The sequence below is a fragment of the Haemaphysalis longicornis genome, unplaced genomic scaffold, assembly GCF_048455015.1.
Source record: "Haemaphysalis longicornis isolate Haplotype H1 unplaced genomic scaffold, Haemaphysalis longicornis Haplotype H1 scaffold_37, whole genome shotgun sequence".
NCBI classification, from domain to species: domain Eukaryota; kingdom Metazoa; phylum Arthropoda; class Arachnida; order Ixodida; family Ixodidae; genus Haemaphysalis; species Haemaphysalis longicornis.
In genome coordinates this window covers 2,905,423-2,924,938 of record NW_027526355.1, presented here as the reverse complement: position 1 = coordinate 2,924,938, position 19,516 = coordinate 2,905,423, and the positions used below count along the sequence as shown (strand labels likewise).

General features: G+C 48.1%; 1 protein-coding gene across 1 annotated transcript in view; it reads left to right on the top strand.

Moving 5' to 3' along the window:
* The first annotated feature begins 1,799 nt into the window (after positions 1 to 1,799).
* Positions 1,800 to 19,516, top strand: part of LOC144178001 (ecdysone oxidase-like) — a 132,430-nt gene continuing 114,713 nt past the window's right edge. Inside the window, exon 1 of the mRNA XM_077705548.1 lies at positions 1,800 to 1,982. Coding sequence (XP_077561674.1) covers positions 1,844 to 1,982 — 139 coding nt within the window. The 5' untranslated portion in view covers positions 1,800 to 1,843. The remainder of the gene's footprint in view (positions 1,983 to 19,516) is intronic.

Sequence of the window (19,516 nt, the reverse complement as noted above, 5' to 3'; positions counted from 1 at the left end):
GCATTTTCTTGGTATTTTTTAAATGCAGAGCATTTCAGTAACTCACGATGTCACCCGCGTTGGCGTCCGTAGTCCGCACCGCACCTCCCTACTATATATAAAAAAAAGTACCATCCGGCGCCAGGTTTCGATCCCTCGACCCTGCGGTCGGAACGCAATGTACACGGTGCTTAGCCCACTGCGCCACAAAGCCGACACAGATTGGGAGGCTACGGACGCGCCTTATATCCTTGACTCATTCAAATTACTGCTGACGAGCGCTCTCTCGTCAGCAGTTGCCACAAGTGCAACAACATTAACGTAACGCAAACTACTTAACGTCGTGCGCCCCCGGAAATGCTCTGCATTTGATCGTGCCCCTGGCGAGGGGGATGTTGACGGTACCTCTTCCAGAGATTGAGTGCAACCACCGAGAGCAAGGTCCCACGAGCGGCGCGCGCGCCGTGGACTGGTGGCGCCATCTGTCAGACGCGACGCGAACTACAATCATGGCAGTGCGAAAAAGGAACGCGCGAAATAAAAACCGGGCTTTTATCTGTTTATTGGTAGCGCAACCGAGAGCTTAAACCGCTCGGCTGTTAAAACTTTTAAGGCATTCATCTGCTTTCTGAACTACAGTAGCATAAGTTGTGAAAGCAGAAGGGGGGTATATTTCTGGTTTTAAACAAAACTGTTGTTTGGCGAGCCAGCCTGAAGACCTCTACACTTTCAACTAATGCGAAGAAATACATAAAAGGCATTACTATTTCTATCGAATCCGTTATTTGCAGTTGTTTGATCCTTGCTCACCATCTACATTGACGTTAAAAGAAAGTGTAAATATGTAAATGTCGTACTTCTTTTAATTTCGGAACATAAGCGACAAGCATTGGAACGTGCATTGCCAGGTAAGCAGCAGAAATTTTGCCTTATATTTTATATTCAATGGCCTTCTTATGCATTCGCACACAAATATGCGCCTTATCAGGTCGTCCGAGCACCTCTATGAGGTACTCGCACGCTCCGACCACATTCTCGAGAAAAGCGCAGTAAAGAGCTCTAAGGACCATGAGGTGTACGTCGACTGGAGGACGTACTGTTCTAGTGCCGTAATCTAGGAAGCTGTGCGTAATGTGTACGACGATAAAAGCAGGCGGTACCTGCTTGTACCACAAAAGAAGACAAAAAGACCGAGGACGGCCCCAGGCAGGTGGAACCTTTTAAATTGTAACCTACCACTGAATTGGTAGAACAAGGGGAAGGCCATTTACCCGATGGAGGGATGACATACAGAAATGGTAAACTGTGGACTCGAGCAGCAGAGGCCAGGAGCGGTTGGAGGTCGATGAAAGAGGCCGTCGTCCTGCTGTGGACCTGAGCAGGCTGAGGGTGGCGATGACCGCAGATTTGATTTAAAACTCCAAATTAGAGGTTCTGTGATGAAATGGGGAAACCGCGTCATATCAGAAGATGGAACGTACGGCTTTGAAAGAAAAAAAATGCTGGCAACGTAATGTTCTTCTGTGACACAAAATGCACGCACGCGTCACATTCCAGAAAGAGGGGAAGTCTGGCGCGCTTCGAGTTTTCCTCCGACTAAGAGGGCTATGGAGCGCAGGTGCGTACTGCACTACTCATCCTCTTGGTGATACTCTTTTCAGACGCAAGAAACGGCCTTCATAAATGTAGAAAGCGGTCTTACAATGCCCTAGGCAATTAGCAGTGACCTTTCTAAAGGTTTTCTGTCAAACAAAACTGAACAATACAAGAAAGAAGCGGAGATTCCACTCCATACAATTTACATTTCAGAAAACGGACGCTCCGGCACCTAGTCGCTGTCTGTGCATGAAAAAGGGCGGCCGCTATGCCTTACCACCCGAATCTCCTTCTTAGCGTCCTTAATTACGTGTCCATAGTGATTCTTTTTGTTGAGACCCCTCTCGACCAATCTTTTTACAGCCAACCAAGCGGGGACGGCACGGATGAATACGATTATATAATAGGTAAGTCCTCAAGTTCATGGTATTTGGATAGTTTTATTTACAAGCTCATTCAGGTCAGTTAAGGTCTTATTCCCCGAGCAATATGTATAAAAATGGACATTGATTTTCTGAATAACTTATGCAACGTAGGAGTTTCTGAACTATTTCACAAGCTAAGCCCTGCTGTAGCATTTTCTGAAGCAAGACACCACTGTCGAATCGGTGTAAATATTCGCGAATATTCTGTATGAGAACCGCTGCGTAGCCCTACCCTGTCGGCGAATAGTAGGATGGCCTGTTACTAAATCTGCGCTTTGATAGGCTACAAGTCATTTTTTGAGGACGCGTTTGTTTGTAAGCAGCAGCGCCGATATATTTCTTACACCCGTCAAGCATCGTATAAACGCAGTGTTGCGGCAGATAAAAGAATAGCGGTGCCGAAAGCATTTACCTTCTGTAGATTCTATAACGCTCTTTAATTTATCACATTATTTGCGTGATATATGAGAAGCCAGAGTTGCGTGTAGGCGATGCTATTAGGACGGACTTCTAATAAAAAAGCAATATCCGGAGTACGACTCTGGAAAACATCAAATGTCATAAGAGCGGACCCACCGCGAAGCATGAATACGGGAAACACTCCACCGGTTGCCGCCAAAATTTGCTGCAGGAACGCGTGGCGGAAGTTTGATTCAGCTATTCAGGAGAAAGTCGAATTTTAAGAACACATTATGAACGCTCTGCATGGGGAGGCCGCCAAAATGATCGCGCCAAATTTCTTTGGAGTACATCACTCTAAACAAAAATATATTGAATATAAGGAGACTCCCGTGCTTGCCAACACTCTGTTTCTAGCTACTTGCGTGACGAGATTTTAAAATAACGCCTATTTTGAGATAAAACGAAGACAGAAATCGGGGAAGATATGAGATATCGCGCGTGTTTGAGGTATAAAGTTTGGTATTCTGCACTCCTTTGGTAACCCTCCTGTCTGTCCTCGTTTAATCACGCAGAATGCGTTGTTTTCACAATGTATGTTTTGAGGTCAGTAAAAGCTTGTACAGCAATTTTGTTGCTCGTTTTACTGGAATGCTCTAATCGCTACCCCGGACTGAGGGTACGCCGCATAGAATACAGTTCATGTGGGAGGCTTCATGACATCAGTTCTTAGGCACTGGCCGCATTGGAGCTGAAGGCATGAATACTTGAGGGTCTATCGTTGAACAGCTTAATACGGCAACAAAGCAAGTGTTTATTCCACTTTAGGTATTGGTGACGATTTTAACCATTGTTTAACAAGTAGATAAAGCGGTGAGAAGTTCCAGGTCATTAGGTTCATCTAATTAGTACTAGACACTGAGGCTGAGGCATTTTCCTTGCGTCTTCTTATTGCATAGGAATTTAGCACAAATGAAAACCGTACTCTTTCTCGAATGCCGGGTGCTAAGAGTACGAAAAAAATCATGTTTTTGTGCTGGAACGAAAATATTCACATTTATTCTACGGCTATCTCCACGCTCAGTGCAACATACATGCACAGTGACATCAACACGACTTATTCAGAACTCCGATTCCCTCTTAAACATTATTCTAAATTTTTGCATATTTTATCCATGATACAATAACCTACATTTAGACCATCTAATATTATATTTATATATAAAACTCGTATAAAAAATGCGAACACGTGCACCGAGAATACATAAACTGTAGTGCAAATGATCTCACCTGTCTATATAAAGCCATCAAGCAGGGAAGATGGCAAAACAATAAACTATCATAAACATGATGACACGCATACTTCTGACCTTTTCTGAAAAACAAAAATATATAAAATGTGGTTGTTGTCGAATACACCTTTCAGAAAGCAAAGAAAAAACATGACCTAGAAATGACACATTTTCTTCCCGAACAAACGTTTCAACATTTGCAGAAAAGGGCAGTAATTTTTTCCGAGCTTTGAAGAGCACAAATATCACAATAATGCTTGCGTAGTAATAGACGCATTTACAGCATATTCGCGAAAACTATTTCACACAACTGAGCCACGTCATGCTGTATGGAGCCGGGATGACTGTATGGCAGAAAACGTGAATAAACTGCAAAAATAGACTGAGCACGAAATGTAACAAGAATACGTAATTACCTCATGATTTCTTTCGGCTACTTGAGCAAGAAGGTGTACAATTATTGTAATCTTTAGAGGAAAATTAAAATGTAAGCTTCACGGAAGCTAGATTTCAGCCTTCCTTTTTGCTGTCTTCGTTCGCTCTCTTCAAGGTGCTTTCGAATCAGCATGGAAAATGCGGATGAATAAATATTTATCAAAGCCACATTTTACTTTTCAATCCTTCCCGTTTACAATTTCTCAAAATGTACACAAATATAGTATACTTGCTTTTAGTTTTATTTCAAGCCCAACACAGTCTTTTTTTTTTCTGGTACACTGTTGAAGCAAGCAAGAATACACCATTTTAAAGCGCTGAATTGAGATGTGGTTATTTTCCCCATCACTCCCCCCAGAAAATGACAGTGACAGCTTAGTAGTGATCTATTTTTAAAGAAATTCATCCACTACTCATTGTCTGCGTATTTTTCTTCATCCTTATCTGTCCGCCACACAACACCTGTTTATGCTACACACATTTGTGCCCAGAGATTGTTGTTATTTTGGTATTTTTTACTGTGTAATGTCTCATCATGCGGCATAACAATGGCCCCATTCTGTTCATGTGACAGGATAAATGCGAGGGTCATCATGAATACCAAAACAGCAGCTCTCCACAGAACTAGATTCAGGGTTCATTTTAAAATCATATCAACTATATGTGTTAAAACAGGGTCCCGTTATACAAAGCTCTGTTTCAACCCTTAAGATGCATAACTCTTTGATAAGGCAAGTTGTCTTGTTTTTTTCACCCAAGTACTGTTACTTCTCCTACCTACCTTACCACATGTAGTTGAGCCTACCGGTGCCGTCGTCCTTAGTCTTCTAACAATGAATGCAATAGCATTTGGTTAGACTGGCCAAGAAGACTATGCACCATATTTAAAATACATATTAAAATATGCACCCGGAGCGGACACCCCATCCAGCATTACACCAAAGAATGCACGGCCCTAGTCAAAGTTAGGAGAGCCGCCCCAAGCACCCCGCCTGCCATTTTTATTTATTAGAGTCCTTGACCGAGTACTTCACGATCTGCAGGTGACAGGTGCCGGTAAAGTCTTGAGATGCGTCATGCCAAATTGAGTCGAGAGTGTACATTATGGGGAGTGCGGGCTTAGACCCGGAAAATAAACACCTTTTGTAAAAGGCTTTTGTCACTGCTTCTGCTCGCGACCGGGTGGAGGCAATGTTTTTGTGATAATTTTGGTTGACAACTAAAAATAAATTATTGTGAATAATACAAAGTCTTCAATGCTACTAAAATTTTAGCGTTTCGCAATTTGACAATTCGATTCGGAACACCGCATCAAAGTAAGGTATCCTGCGCAGTGGGCTGTTTCCGTCAACAGCGTCACTATTATGTGTAGAAAAATTCAAGGATGAAAAAATGTTCCACGCTAATACGTACTAAGTCTAGACATGTTTGCGAAATGTTTGTACTTCGTTTAAAAGTAACTGAAGGCGAATTCATGGTCAGTTATTCGCCCCCAACCTCAGCTCCCATGACGTGGGTGACCGAACTTGAATACAAAAAGACTACGAACTCTTCGACTCTGAGTGACCATCAACAGAGTGAAGTACTTGTTCACCACTGCCAGCCGAAACGTGTTATCGTAGACGTTTAAAATTAAAAGAGCGCATTCCTTACTTCGCGTGGATTCTCACGTAGATAGCATTTTCCGAAATTGCAGCACTACAATCATTAGAGAGGCTTAAACGCTTTCGGAGATCCCTCTATACAATTTAGTCGCGTTGAATTATGGCGTTGGGTGCTGTTTGTACTGTAAACACTCCAAAAATTCAAATTTTGGTGTTTCACGTCCGGAATCAACACACAGGCTAAGAGGCGCGCCGTGCCAGAAGACGTCGGAGGAATTTCGACCCTCTAGGAACCTTTAACTTGTGCCCGGATCTTCAGACAGCGGAAATTCGTTTTTCAGACGCTGCAGCCAACACCTGCGCCACTGCGCCAACCCCCCGGGGTAACAAAACTTCACGCCCAGCCACTGTAAAATCATAAGACCAATCGGGAACGCGTATTCGCAACTCTCAGAATATCCCTTATGACCATGTATGGTCCGGAATAACTCTACGGTTTAGACATTGCTCATTTGAACGTAAACAAACCCCCTTAGGCACGTTCCAAATTCATATAGAAGGCGCCTTTCTTGTAAAATGTGGTTCCGCAACTCGTTTAGTATCTTTTGGGACTGCATGGACGTCGCCTCATTTTGGCTATTTTAGGTCCTAATACGTCCAGTCAGCAGAAATTGGCACAAATGTATCATATTTAATCTTACACTTAGGTTGTCTTGCTCGTGAAATTATTCATGGAAATCTCTAAAAAACTTCCAAACGTCTTGCCAGCTACGCAGGTAAATGAATAACGTGTTCTCTGGTTACGATTCTACATTTTCGCGAATATCTATTGGTCCAAATGATGATACAACGCCGAATGTAGTTTCGGAATATTCCACGCAGGGATATATTAGACAAAACAATGTTTTGGCTTTGAGACATTAAAGAATAATGAGGTTACATAAAGTGTTTTACCGTTAAGCCGTTTTGTCTGGTAGCTCGTATTTTATCAGGTTCGTAACGTTACCCCGAGGGCTTTGCCGTTGAAGTATTACTGATAGATTTAGTAAAAACAAATGTCAGGATTTTAGGAGTTTTCTTTCACGGAGTTGCACAAAAAGAATTTCCTTCAATGTGTTTTACAGGTACCTTTACAGGTTCTACAGGTAGAGGTGTTGCAGGTACTTTTCTAGGTACAGGTATTTTCACAGGTTTTACAGGTACAGGTGCAGGTGCTTCACAGGTATCGTTTTAAACCATCAAAGCTATTTATAGTGTTTTCAACGTCCCATTATTTGTCGTACACGTGCGAATTCTGAATACGGCGTATAGACATACCTAAGCACACTTGGGAGAAAAATTAGCACTGGTTTAGCTCGGCTATGCCAGGATATAAGTAGCGTGTTCAGCTGGTTAATTTAGCTTTCCTGGTTGTCTAGGATTAGCTTGATTGTCGTGCTTACTTCTACTTCAATGACACACACGGTATACGCATTATGTGACACATGTATATTTATTTATTCACAATTCCTTACATGCTTCTAGGAGCATTGAGTAAGGGGGGGTATATACAAAACTATGTGCAAGAGCATTAAAGTAACATAGTACATAAATCGCTATGTGCATTAATACAGGTGATGCAAGCATACAAACACGCGGTAATACGCACAGAAGGAAAACAAAGATTTCAACAATTTCAAAATATAACAATGGCACCCAACCAGAAAAGTGAACAACCAAGTAAAAAGCAAACAAAATCAAAAACAAAAAACAAGGCACAAAATCAACATGATTGTAAATGTACTGTTGTGCGTTATTAACATGAAAAATGTCGAGACGCATGTTCCCGAAATCTAGTACTGTTAGTTATGGAAGCAATGGTATCTGGAAGGTCATTCCACATAGAAATAGCCCGAAATATTTATTTATTTATTTATCAATAAATATAATAAGCAACTCCGCCGCAGCGTCACCAATTGCCCCAGAGCTAAGCTGCTCCCACTGGCGTACGCCGGTGTTGCTGCGACGCACGAGCCATCGGTTTCACACCTGGCCACCCATCGCATGATCATTCAGTGGACCGGGCCGCCACGTGCCGGGCCGCCACGTGCTTGCGCTGCGCGGCTCTCCAGGAGCCACGCGAAACTGCTCAACGTCAGCCAGTGTAGCTTCCGCTACAATAACGTACTTCGCCAAGTTTATTTACGAGTTGGTTCGAATCTTTCGCTTGGGTTTATTAGATGCGAAGCATCTTATGCTCGGGGCTGTGTCCCTCCCTCCCTCATCGTCGTCCGCCGTCCGCACTCTACTGCGCATGCGCGTCTTTTCAGCCCGTCAGCATTTGGACTGACGTCAGCCCAGTCCACTATAAAAAGAAATAGTTAGGCGGCGCCCGGTTTCGATCCCACGATTCTCTGGCCGCAACGGAAGGTACGTGGGGCTCTTCCCACTGCGCCACAAACTGAGACGGCAGCATGTGCTGCGAACGCGCCTTATGTCCTTCACTCATTCAAACTACGTCAAGAAGCTACTGATACAACGAAGGCACGCGAAGCTGAACGACAACAGAAACGACAAACTGAAAACTAATGGGAACTTCAGTCGACCCCATGGCTGCTTCGCATACTACTCAGGGTTCCCCTACGGGAAGATAGTGTATTTTTTTTTATTTCAATTAGCCTGTTTGCCTATCTTAGCAGGTTTTAATTCAGATAGGATAATTGGACCCCTTTACCCTGCAACTAGACTGTCGGTATGTGAAACAGTTTTCCAGTGCTAGGGCCTTCATTTGCCCTCCAAACTGAGCAGAGCACAGCGAGTGGAAAGGGAATGGAAAGAACGTGGAAACGGAATTGGGCGGGGGGGGGGAGAGTTCCAATGACGTTTAGACCGAGTGGGGAGGTCGACGGGACCCGTCGGGATAGGGAACGGGGTGGTGGAGGCGGAGAGGTGATGATGTGCCTGCGGTTATTCACTTCGTGGACACGAATCTGTAAAAAAACCAGGACAGTGCTAATCGCATGACTCAGCAATAGACATAGTTCAGCTCCCTGTAATTTTTTGTCGGTGGGTAGTCATTTCACATTTTTTGGTCTGTCAGTAAAGTTATTGCCATGGTAGAAAGAATACTCCATGGCGATTGCAGACTGATAAACCGTTCCGGTGCCACGCATGGTCGGTCGCCGGTGTGGTTGCGCATGCGCAATTGACCTGAGAACGGTGGTGCGTATGTGCAGCAGCGCCGACCGAGTATCGGGGCCTTACCAGGACCGGTTATCTATTTTGCTTTAACTCTCATACAGTTGTCTAATCGCTATGGTCCACCCGTATTCTTCGAGTCATTTCACGCCGATTTCAGAGCGCGTAAATACCTCAATTATGCTTTTAAAACAAAGTATGGGATAGAAAAGGGAGTGTTGGGAGCTGATAATTGAATGGACAGTGATACCTTACACGTATGCCTAAATGGTTTGCGTACTGTGTGAGATTACGTGTGGAGAATAAAGCCTGGAGTCCTTATGCCATGTTTTGATCACCTTGGTTGCGTTTACGTGAGTTTACTTAGGAAAAAATTAATTCCATAGTGCTATTCTCTTTTTTGCCTTGTCGATATCCCATGACGTTTCTACGACGCCTTCTTTTTTCGATTCCCTTGACTGAGTCGAATGAGGGGCTCTCTTCTCGCCGGCCACATCGGAGACCAAATCAGTCAGCCGGCCGCCGGCGGGTCATCGCAATATGCCCGCGCAGTTTGACCCCGACAACATCTGTGCCCCGAAGAATGTAGCTTTGTTTTCTTAGTTTGTAGACTTTATTAGGCGTATTTCAGATGATGAAGTCAAAATAACTTTACCATTACGCATGCGCAATAGGTATATTCACTTATCTCAGGTTCTTAACAATAGTACATACAGAAGAAACTCTGTGAACGCGACTGTTCATTTATATATCATACCCGCGACAAAACAAAACACGCACAACAGACCCGGATACCAGATACAAGCATACCAACAAATAAGCCTGGCTAAGCCTCGGCGAAAAGGGTAGAGTTAGGACCAACAGGGAAGAGTCAAAGTCGGGTAGCAAAAATTATCAGTACGCCTTTGCTACTGGAACTCGATTGGAGTACGTAACGTCCTAGAGGCACATTCGTTATATTGCGGTGTGGAAAGGTCCAGGTGACGTGTCGTTGCTGCTGTGTCAAAGCGTGCTAGTAGCGGACACAGGCCTCTTGGGCGCCGTGGTCTTTTTTCCGGTGACCCGATTCGCTTGCGGAGGGTATACGTTCCGGAGTTTGCGGTAGGGGAGGACCTCTTCGGGCACAGCACGGGTCCGGCGCCCGAATGCCGTGCTTCCCTGCTACACTCCAGATCCCTCTGTCTCCGTCGTCTTTTTTCACTGGATTGCTTCTCAGCTTCCGATTGGCTGGCGGCCGGCGCGAGCTGGTGCTGTGGTTTCGAGCACTCGGCCCGCAGCCAGGTGAACAACGTTGGCCCCGGGTTTCTTGCGCCTTCTTCTTCTTTGTCTTTGTCGTCATTCGTGCACGTCTTTTCGTCTTGTGGTGGTCCTTTCTGTCGGTGAAATTTCTTCGCATGACACTTCGCACGGTTCGCTAACTTTGTTGCTTCAGTGAAATTGTAAGCTGCATATGCCTGTGAGACTGGTACGCTTGCAGAAAGTGTATCGCCAATAAAATCCACGAAAGGAGTCACAGGGGATTTCTAAGCAATAATAAATTACAAAATTGAAAGCATTTATTGTAAAGCGTAAAACCAGGGCACGGCAAGCACTTTATTGCAGGGTGAAATAGCAGGCGTGGCTGCAGCACGACCAGACATTTACGATTGCTCTGCCGGCTTGAAACAACGTAGCCCTTGGTGATCAGATATTCGGGGGCTAGAGAGAAGCCCAGAGCACGAGTGTTATTCAAGAAATTTCCAGCTAAGCCTTTTCAAGTTCAGCCAAAAAACGCAGGTATGTACACGTCGGGTAGGCGTCCGGAAAGTATGAGCGGAGTTAGGATTTCCGTACCTCACTACTATGTACGACTACGCGAGTGGAATCTCCCACAGCAGGTTCGAATCCAGGGCGGTGTTCCGGTTTTCCTTCGGATTGGCCAACTGCCGGAGGTGCGTCCACGCGCATTTTGTGCACACGTGAGTCCTGCACGGAGGAGACCGCCATCCGAGAATTTCTGTAGAAACTGCTTCTAGCTGAGTATCTCCAATGAAGGGGGCGTAGTTCAACCATTGCTTGCGCATCGGCTTATACTATGGGGCTTTATAGCACAATACCTAGAGGCCGTGCTGGGTGGTGGCAGGATTATCCTGGCAGTTTTTGCAGCCAACAACATTGCAACAGCGTGTCGTGGTCATCTCTAAAGTATCGCTGATAACTTCGGAAGCCATGGCGTGCTGCACGGGACAGCAACCGACGGTGGGTTGAATAACTGCGCAAAACAAACCCCAAGAACTACTTTCACACACATATCTTTGTGGCTAGTTACTAATTACGTTTTTCCCAAAGAAACAAAATTAGCAGTTATACAAACACATGTGCGTGTACGTGAACTTCATAATAATTGACACCGTCCAATCACAACGAAAGAGAAAGTCGCCTCATTTGCATCACTTCGGCAGTTGTTATAACAGAACCAAAAGAACGCTAATCGCACCGCGTTGACCGCCGTCGCCAATAGGCTCTGCGAACGTTATTGGGAACTTACGAATAGTACGTGCATGCCGAGTGAAGGTTTCCTGCGGAAGGGCGAGAAAAGATGGGTAAAGGTTTTTTCTATATTAATACAGATCACTTGGACCAACCTAGGGACCGACCGACCCTCGATCCACTGGCTGATGAGAGCCCATCCCAAACCACTCGGCCACAAAACTTCAACTCAGAAATTGAAAAATTCCTTTCCTTCCAGCCCAATAATTTACAAAGAAATTTTTCAAATTTGCGACCGAAAGAGTATGGATTTAAAGTAAACGTGCTAATACGAATTGTATAATACTTATTACGCGCCACTGAGCCCGCCACTGGGTCCGCGCTTATGTGTGTGCACTCAGCAATTTCTCGGTATTGTTAACTGCGGGCACGAAAACTTAGAGTTTGCTAGACAGCTTTGTTATTAAAACGTTGATGTAGCAGAACTAAACTGCAAGGTGAAATGTTGTGATGTTCTTAAAGCGGTTTCTTGGGTCTGGGAAATTTAACACACTGTATCTATTCGTCTGAAGGATTTAAATGGGAGTCCATTTCTGAACTATCTCGGGAGGAAATCTTGCGGGCATGGCACAAAGAGTGACCAATGGGTGGTACTCTAAATGGCGAAGGGGTCGTAGACAAAATGACCAATAGACGCCACAGCAAAATAATTGACTCTCTACCCCCCAACCAAAGGAAGACAATGAATGCTCGAGGCTATGCCACATTGCTCAAAGAAGCCCTACAATTCAATGTACTAATGACGTAGAAAACAAAATTAGGTCTATTTTAGCTGAGTGGAGCTTGAAGCAAGGACCCCAGGCTGCGAGAAGAGCAGGGCACCCTGTAAAACCACAACCCGGTTTCTGTAGGTGACTAAAGATGAACCTAGTGAATGGGCTGTCACCTTCCTCTCACAAATGTGTGTTAGACACTTACTCGGTTCTCCAAAACATATCTGAGCACGATATCTCCACAAGCAGCCATGAGGTGAGTGGCAAAGAACTTTCCCACTAATGATGTCAATTTAGTGATAACAGGGGCAGTTTGACAGCAGATAACAGAAAGAGGAAGGAAGTGGTTAAAAGATAAAAAGATGCTGATTAGTGTGGTGGTTTGGAAGGGTGTTGCCTTCCTTGCGGCCACGAGAATGTACTTGAGGCCACAAATTTTGACGCTGTTTATAAAACATCCAAGTATGGTTGGTGTCTCGTTTATTAACTTCTTTGTTTGTTTATGACAAACAAATTTATTTGTGTAACCGATGCAATAGGTCAACGCGGCAACAATAGGGTTGACAGCACTGCGGCTAAAAACCTTTTTATTCATGTAGTGACTTCATTATTCACCTGGTGTTTCACCCTAGTTTTTGCTTATCGTGAGCCGCATGTGCAGGGTTAATGCGTTTTGGAAGGAGACACTTTGTCAGTGGTTTTCTTCGGAAACTGAAGCGTCATATTTATATCGGAACATTGTTCTGAACAATATTTATTCCCAGTTGTGAGTGCACTGGGTGTCCTGACAAGGTAAAAGCACAAAGGTATCCACCCTTATTGAACTGTACGGGACGCCCTCGCTACTCTCACCCAGAACTGAAAAGGTGAAATAGCGGAATGTTTAGTTATAATTTCCACGCTGCACAAAGCAATGAATACACTAACAACAATAATGGACTCATTACGAAGTTTCACACAGGACGAAGAAAGAAAAGACAAAACACACGCTAGATTTCAACTTGTTAAAGTTAGCCAGAAGTATGAGTTCATTAGTCAGTAATCAACTCGCCCAACTCGCCGCTTTAATTGTACTAAGAACACTTTGTAATGAGATAAGCTTTGTCGTCACTGTTCGTTACTCGCAACAGACGGATGTAAACTATACTTCGCCAACTAGAATTGCGCAAAAGGATAGAGCTTGAAGTAATTTACAAGCGACATCCCACGGGACTGCGAGGAGTGACTGTTAATTATTTCTAGGGTACGACGACGACGACTACACCCAAACTTGTGGGATTTACGTGAGGGGTTCCACGGGGGCCTTGCCAGCTCTCTGGGGTAGGCCCCCACGCTAGCTCCCGGCGTGTCAACCACGCGGGCTCCCATGGCTACGGCAGCCCAGCGAGGTTCGCCGATACGAGAACACAGTAGACAGTAGCGCCGAAGCACAGCCGTTTATTTGGGGAATCCCAAAGCATGCGAGCACAAGGCTCGACGGCGTTCACGAATCACGCCGTCCGGGTCGTGACCGCGAACGGGAGGTAGGCACTCACGGCGCGCGACAAACAAAGCTCCCACCTGAGATGCATGTATCCATCACCGCCGCGTTCCGCCGATCTCGCCCCGACCGGGTCTCCGCCGAGACTTCCCTTCTCCCGTGCGCGCACGCTCGCGCCGCCCGCGCCCGCGCGCCTATCCCCGCACACATCGGTGGCGCCATCTCTCGGGGGACGCCGACGAACCAGCGGAGCGCCGGACCGGTTCCAGCGCACAAGCGTCTCTCCCGAAGCGCGCGCTGGCTCGGGATCGCAGGTCGCGGTTCTCCACGATTCCCACACTCCTCCCCCCTAAAACTGGACGCCACTTGAGCTCGAGTGACGCCACGGTGCACCACACTCGTCACGTCTCAAGTCAGCAAAACAGCCACCGAACGCCACTCCACACCAAAGTTCGCCACACGATGCCGCCGTCGCGATGCTCGCCTCACAAACCCGCAAACACATTGCAATGGTTCCAAGTCTCTCGCGGTTGGGCAGCACAGCAGGTTGGCAGGCCCGGGGGTAGCTACAGCCGCAGCCCACGAACGCCGGGGTCGCGCCATGATGCGACCCCCACTCCCAGCTCGAGGCGGCAACAGGAACGGCCGCGCCCACTGCGGCTGCCCGAAGGCTCGCGCCGCTCGCGTAGGCGCCAGATACCGCCGCCTCCTGGGTTCCGTGGCCGCTTCGGCCGCAGGTCCTCCCGAACGGTTGGCTGCCGCCCGGCAGGCCGGAGCAGCAACTGGAGTAGCAGCTCCACGAACCGCGCTCGGCCCCGCCGGTGGTTCAGCAGGCCAACCTCGCTGTCCGTGGCAGTGGTGACTGGCGTGGCTCCCGGTGGTATCCGTATGCTGCAGGTCTCGCTCTCACCGTCCAGTTTAAACGATTCCCGAACTTGAAGTGGGGAGCAGCGGGACTCCGCAATCTCCTGTGACTGGCCGGAAACCTTATCGACGATCTCGCCAAATAGGGTAACAAAGATGCCCGAGGGGACTCCCCCTTGCACGTTCGCTTGCTCGCGGAATCACGAGTCCGGCAACTGTGCTCCAGCCGCCACCCCCGCCTGGAGGCAGCTCGCCTGACTATTACGGGTTGTCGGCATCGAAACGCCCGTCCGAGCTATTTCGGCCTGGTGCGTTGGTCGGCAAAGCAGCGTCAGCATCAAGCAGGCGGGCTCCTGCAACTCACTCGCAGCAATACAAGCTGCCGTAGAGCCAGCGCCAACCCCAATACCAGCGGCTTACGGGCGCACATCACCGGTATAGGTCGCCTGAGAGTCCGTCTCTTACTAAGACTGGCGATCTCTCGCGACCAACGAGCCCGCTGCCGAGCCGCGCGAAGCTCTTACTGCCTAAACGCAATCTCAAGCGGAGCCTTCACGGCATCGAGACGCACGCACTCCGGAAGCGCGGAGACAACGGTCCCATTGCTCCCGCTTCCCCCCGCAGCGAGAGGAGACTGATTCTTCAGCGATCCCCCTTGCTCTTTGTCAGGCGTCAAATCGGCAAACACTCCGCCTCGGACTCGAAGCGCAGTAGCGGCGGGCTCATCGTGTGGCTTGCGAACTCCCAAACACCGCACCCTCGCTCGGTAGTGTCCGCCGCGCCTGGGGGAAACTTCAACCGGAGCCGCCGGCGCGACTGCGCGGGGACGGCGCTACGAGGAAGGCGACCCGCCGCCATGTTGGAACAAGGCCTACGCACCTCCCGTCTCGCAAGCGGGCCGCGGCTGCGGTGCTCGGAGGTATCCTACTGACTCACCGCCTGGTGCGTGTAGGAAGGTTTACGCATTTGCCGTCACGGCTGTATCGGGCATCATAACTGTCTGCCTGCAACCGACTGGCGCGAGGCGTTTCGTCCGAAGTCTTCCGGACAAAGGGTAGCGGGCTACGACTGCAGCAACGCATTTCTCGGAGAGCTAGCAACCTCGAATTCGTCCGAATACGAGACCCACGTTCGGGCGCCATGTGGGATTTACGTGAGGGGTTCCACGGGGGCCTTGCCAGCTCTCTGGGGTAGGCCCCCACGCTAGCTCCCGGCGTGTCAACCACGCGGGCTCCCATGGCTACGGCAGCCCAGCGAGGTTCGCCGATACGAGAACACAGTAGACAGTAGCGCCGAAGCACAGCCGTTTATTTGGGGAATCCCAAAGCATGCGAGCACAAGGCTCGACGGCGTTCACGAATCACGCCGTCCGGGTCGTGACCGCGAACGGGAGGTAGGCACTCACGGCGCGCGACAAACAAAGCTCCCACCTGAGATGCATGTATCCATCACCGCCGCGTTCCGCCGATCTCGCCCCGACCGGGTCTCCGCCGAGACTTCCCTTCTCCCGTGCGCGCACGCTCGCGCCGCCCGCGCCCGCGCGCCTATCCCCGCACACATCGGTGGCGCCATCTCTCGGGGGACGCCGACGAACCAGCGGAGCGCCGGACCGGTTCCAGCGCACAAGCGTCTCTCCCGAAGCGCGCGCTGGCTCGGGATCGCAGGTCGCGGTTCTCCACGATTCCCACAAACTGTGGAATGCCCCTTAACGAAACTACACAAATTGCTGGACGCTTCTTGTAATGCATCAACATTTAACGCTCCCCTGGCCCCTTTTTAAGTAGAGGCAAAGCGCAGAAACCGCCAGTTGTCGAGATTTTAGCTCAAGTTGAAGGTCGACAGCACGTCAACATTATTTCGGAACCCTCCACTACAGCGCGCTTCACAGCCCAACTGTAGCTTCCACGCGTTAAACACCATAATAAAGAGTAACAAAGAAATTTTGAGTTCAGAATGCATTTGTGTGTACACCTATACTTTGTTTACGCTCTCGAAAGAGGAAGCCGTGGTGAGAATCATATCAAAAGAGCACACGGGAAGCCCCGCAAACAATTACGAGCGGAGATCCTCTGAGCTAATGCCTCTAAAGGTGTCGCATTGTTTCGATTCGGAGAATTATTTGCGAATTTCCGAAGTAATTTTATGAAGTTACCACTAATGCCATCTTGTTTCTGCGGGCGCGCGCGTAAGCAAGCGCGTCGGTGATTGCGTGCGCATGCTTTGAGGGCATTGGAGTGAGCGTGCGTATGTATAGACGTAGGTGTGTGGTACCTGTGCGTACGCGCATCAGCACGTAGGTGTCGCGATCCTGACTGGAATGGCTGCTGTTAAGACTTATTCTTGCGAATTTGTGGTCAGAGGACATAGAACCAGCCTGCTAGCAAGTCAGACTGGCGTTTTAAACAGTAATTATCCAGCTAAAGCTGCACCGCAATATTGCCCCAACAGATTGCTTTTCGTTTATGGAACAGGGTTCTCTAATCCCATGAGGCGGGAAGGCAGTTCACTGGCAGTATGCTCGGCTGTTGGATAAGGCCCCAAAAAGTTTCCTAATTCCCAAAACGCATTAAGAATTTTTTTCCCCTTATCCAACTCAATGGAGCAACAATAGTCTGCTTTGTTGCCCGTAGGTGGAACAATCTTTGGCGATGCAGTCACTAAAAGTATTCATTGCGGTAATAGATGCAGGGTTGTGAGGTTCAAGAATACTTATGCTGCAACGCAGCATCTTGAAAAGTACATGTGAATGCATCTTCGAAATTCCAAGTCGCTTTCCACGAGAGCTGTATGGCTTGCCCAAATCATGATTACGCCCAGGGCCACATGTGTTGTATAGAAGTCGTCAAATAGTTTTAGAAACACTTGCCCTGACTCTCGGAATACAGTCGTCTTGCGGCATAGGGTTCACCAAGCATAAAGGGTTGCATACCAGCGCATACATTGCATTCTTATCTTGAACAAACCAGCGCAAGCTTGTAGCCAAATATCTTAAATTTCAAAAAGAGGCCCAAGGCCACTATTGTGAGCAGACAAGGTATTAACGGCACATGAGACCAGTTGTATTTGTTAACTGATGTAATCTCCACCAACCTATAAAAACAGTTATTACTTATGGAACAACCGTAGGGATAATGTGAAGATGCAGAAGTTTGCGAATTTGTCAATGAGCCAATGATAGGGAGCACAACCAATCGTTTCTGAGACGTTTCAAAGATTACCCCTAACTGGATTCCAGGGTCTACAAATGATGTGTGTCTTGAATGAAGCCAGGTAGTTAGGTGTCGCATGAATCGCCTGGATGAAAATCCTGATAACAAGTCAATATAAAGTTATACCACTTGAAGTACACATTAAACATCTTTACAAACTTTGTTGCCGGTATTAACTCGAGAAGACCCGACACCGTGCTACCGTTCGGAGCACATTCCATTTTTTTTCTTCTTACGATCAAGCACGAGAAAGCGCGCTTCTTTCTCATCATCCCCCAAGTTCCCACGTGCGCGGCCTTTCACGCGATCGAGAATCAACACCCTCCTGCGGCCACGGTTGATTCCAAAAGACAGAGCCGCTGAATGCCGCATCTGATTTGCTGTCCGCTAGGAAGGAGACTCTCGTGGTAGCGCTGCACGCCATCTCTTCCTGGGAATGCTTCAAAATGTGAAACGGCGCGGTTGAGTTGTAAGTATTACGGCATCCGTCCTGTAATCCAAGTCCAACCCAAGTGTTTTCGAAGTTGGCCCGCTTTCTCCAACGTTCTCAAGAGAAACTAAGTCCGCGGAGAAACGATCATTCAGTCTGCTGGAGTTTGAGCACCACTTCCGAAGCTCCATGCTAGCTCGAGAACGGTGCTGGCTGCCTCGTACAACTCCAGCGCTTTTTTTCTGAGCGCGCACCGATGACAAGGTCGTCTGCTGCAGCAGTTCGAGCTCAATCTTAACTCATTTCTCCAGCAAGTCGATGAGGGATGGCTGGTCCTTCTCGTGCGAAGAGTCATGAAAGACTACGCGAACCTTTGGTGTTACTGCCTCCAGTTTGACGGCTTGTATGTTTAGAGAGTGGATAAACTGTGTCCCCGGGGACCGGGGGATGCAGCACTCGCCCCGCAATCTCTTCCTTGAAGTACTCGCCGATCGCTTCGTCGTAGTCTCCCAGAAGATTAGGGTGATGTTCACAGCGTTGTAGCTGCCGTCCAAGTCTGCTCTCCGCTACAACCCAGATAGTGCTAGACGTAAGGCCTGGCGTTTCGATCGCAAGCGGCACTACATGCTGACCGTCTTCACTGTAGACTCCACTCCGAAACTTCCCTATTGCAGCGTAGTCTTTTGCTTCAGTCTTCGCAGGCGGGTCAGGTATCCCTCTGGTGTCCAACCCCCACATTTCTGAAGGATCGCTTGGTCCTGGTCCCGGGCAACTTTCGACTTGTCTTTCAACGCAGGCCAAAAACAAGGCCCTAGCACTGCTGCTCCTCACCAGGGTGCAATCGGTACTTAAGTACTCTCCTTGAAGAGCCAAGCCGAACACGGTATCAATGGCGTAAAGGCTATCACTGAAGCGCTCGATGCGCCCGCTCAAGAGTTTCCAGTAGTTGTCCGAACCCACTAACACGCTTATAGTCGGCGTTTGTGTGAGCCCTTCTTCGGGTTCATCGGCAACAAGTAAATTGCGGTCGCGAAGCAGATTTACGAGTTCAGTTTTCAAGGGCGGATCATCTACCGTGCAGACCTCTGGCACTTCAAGAGCACCGAGAGTGACGGGACATGAATGAAAGCGGCTGCGTAAGGTGATCGCCACCTTCCGGCACTGGTACGATATCGGGTGATGCGAGCTTCCAAACGTAAACACGGCCAAGCCCTCCATTTCAGAACCAGGTAGGGCCAGCTGACGACAGAGATCACTGCGCACGAAGGTTCGTTGGCTTCGAGTGTCGAGGAGTAGCCGGACCAACACCGGCCGACTGCACTCTCCTGGAGGTGCACCGACGAGGAGCGAATGCTGCTGGCAGGAGCGGTCGTCGCGTTACAAT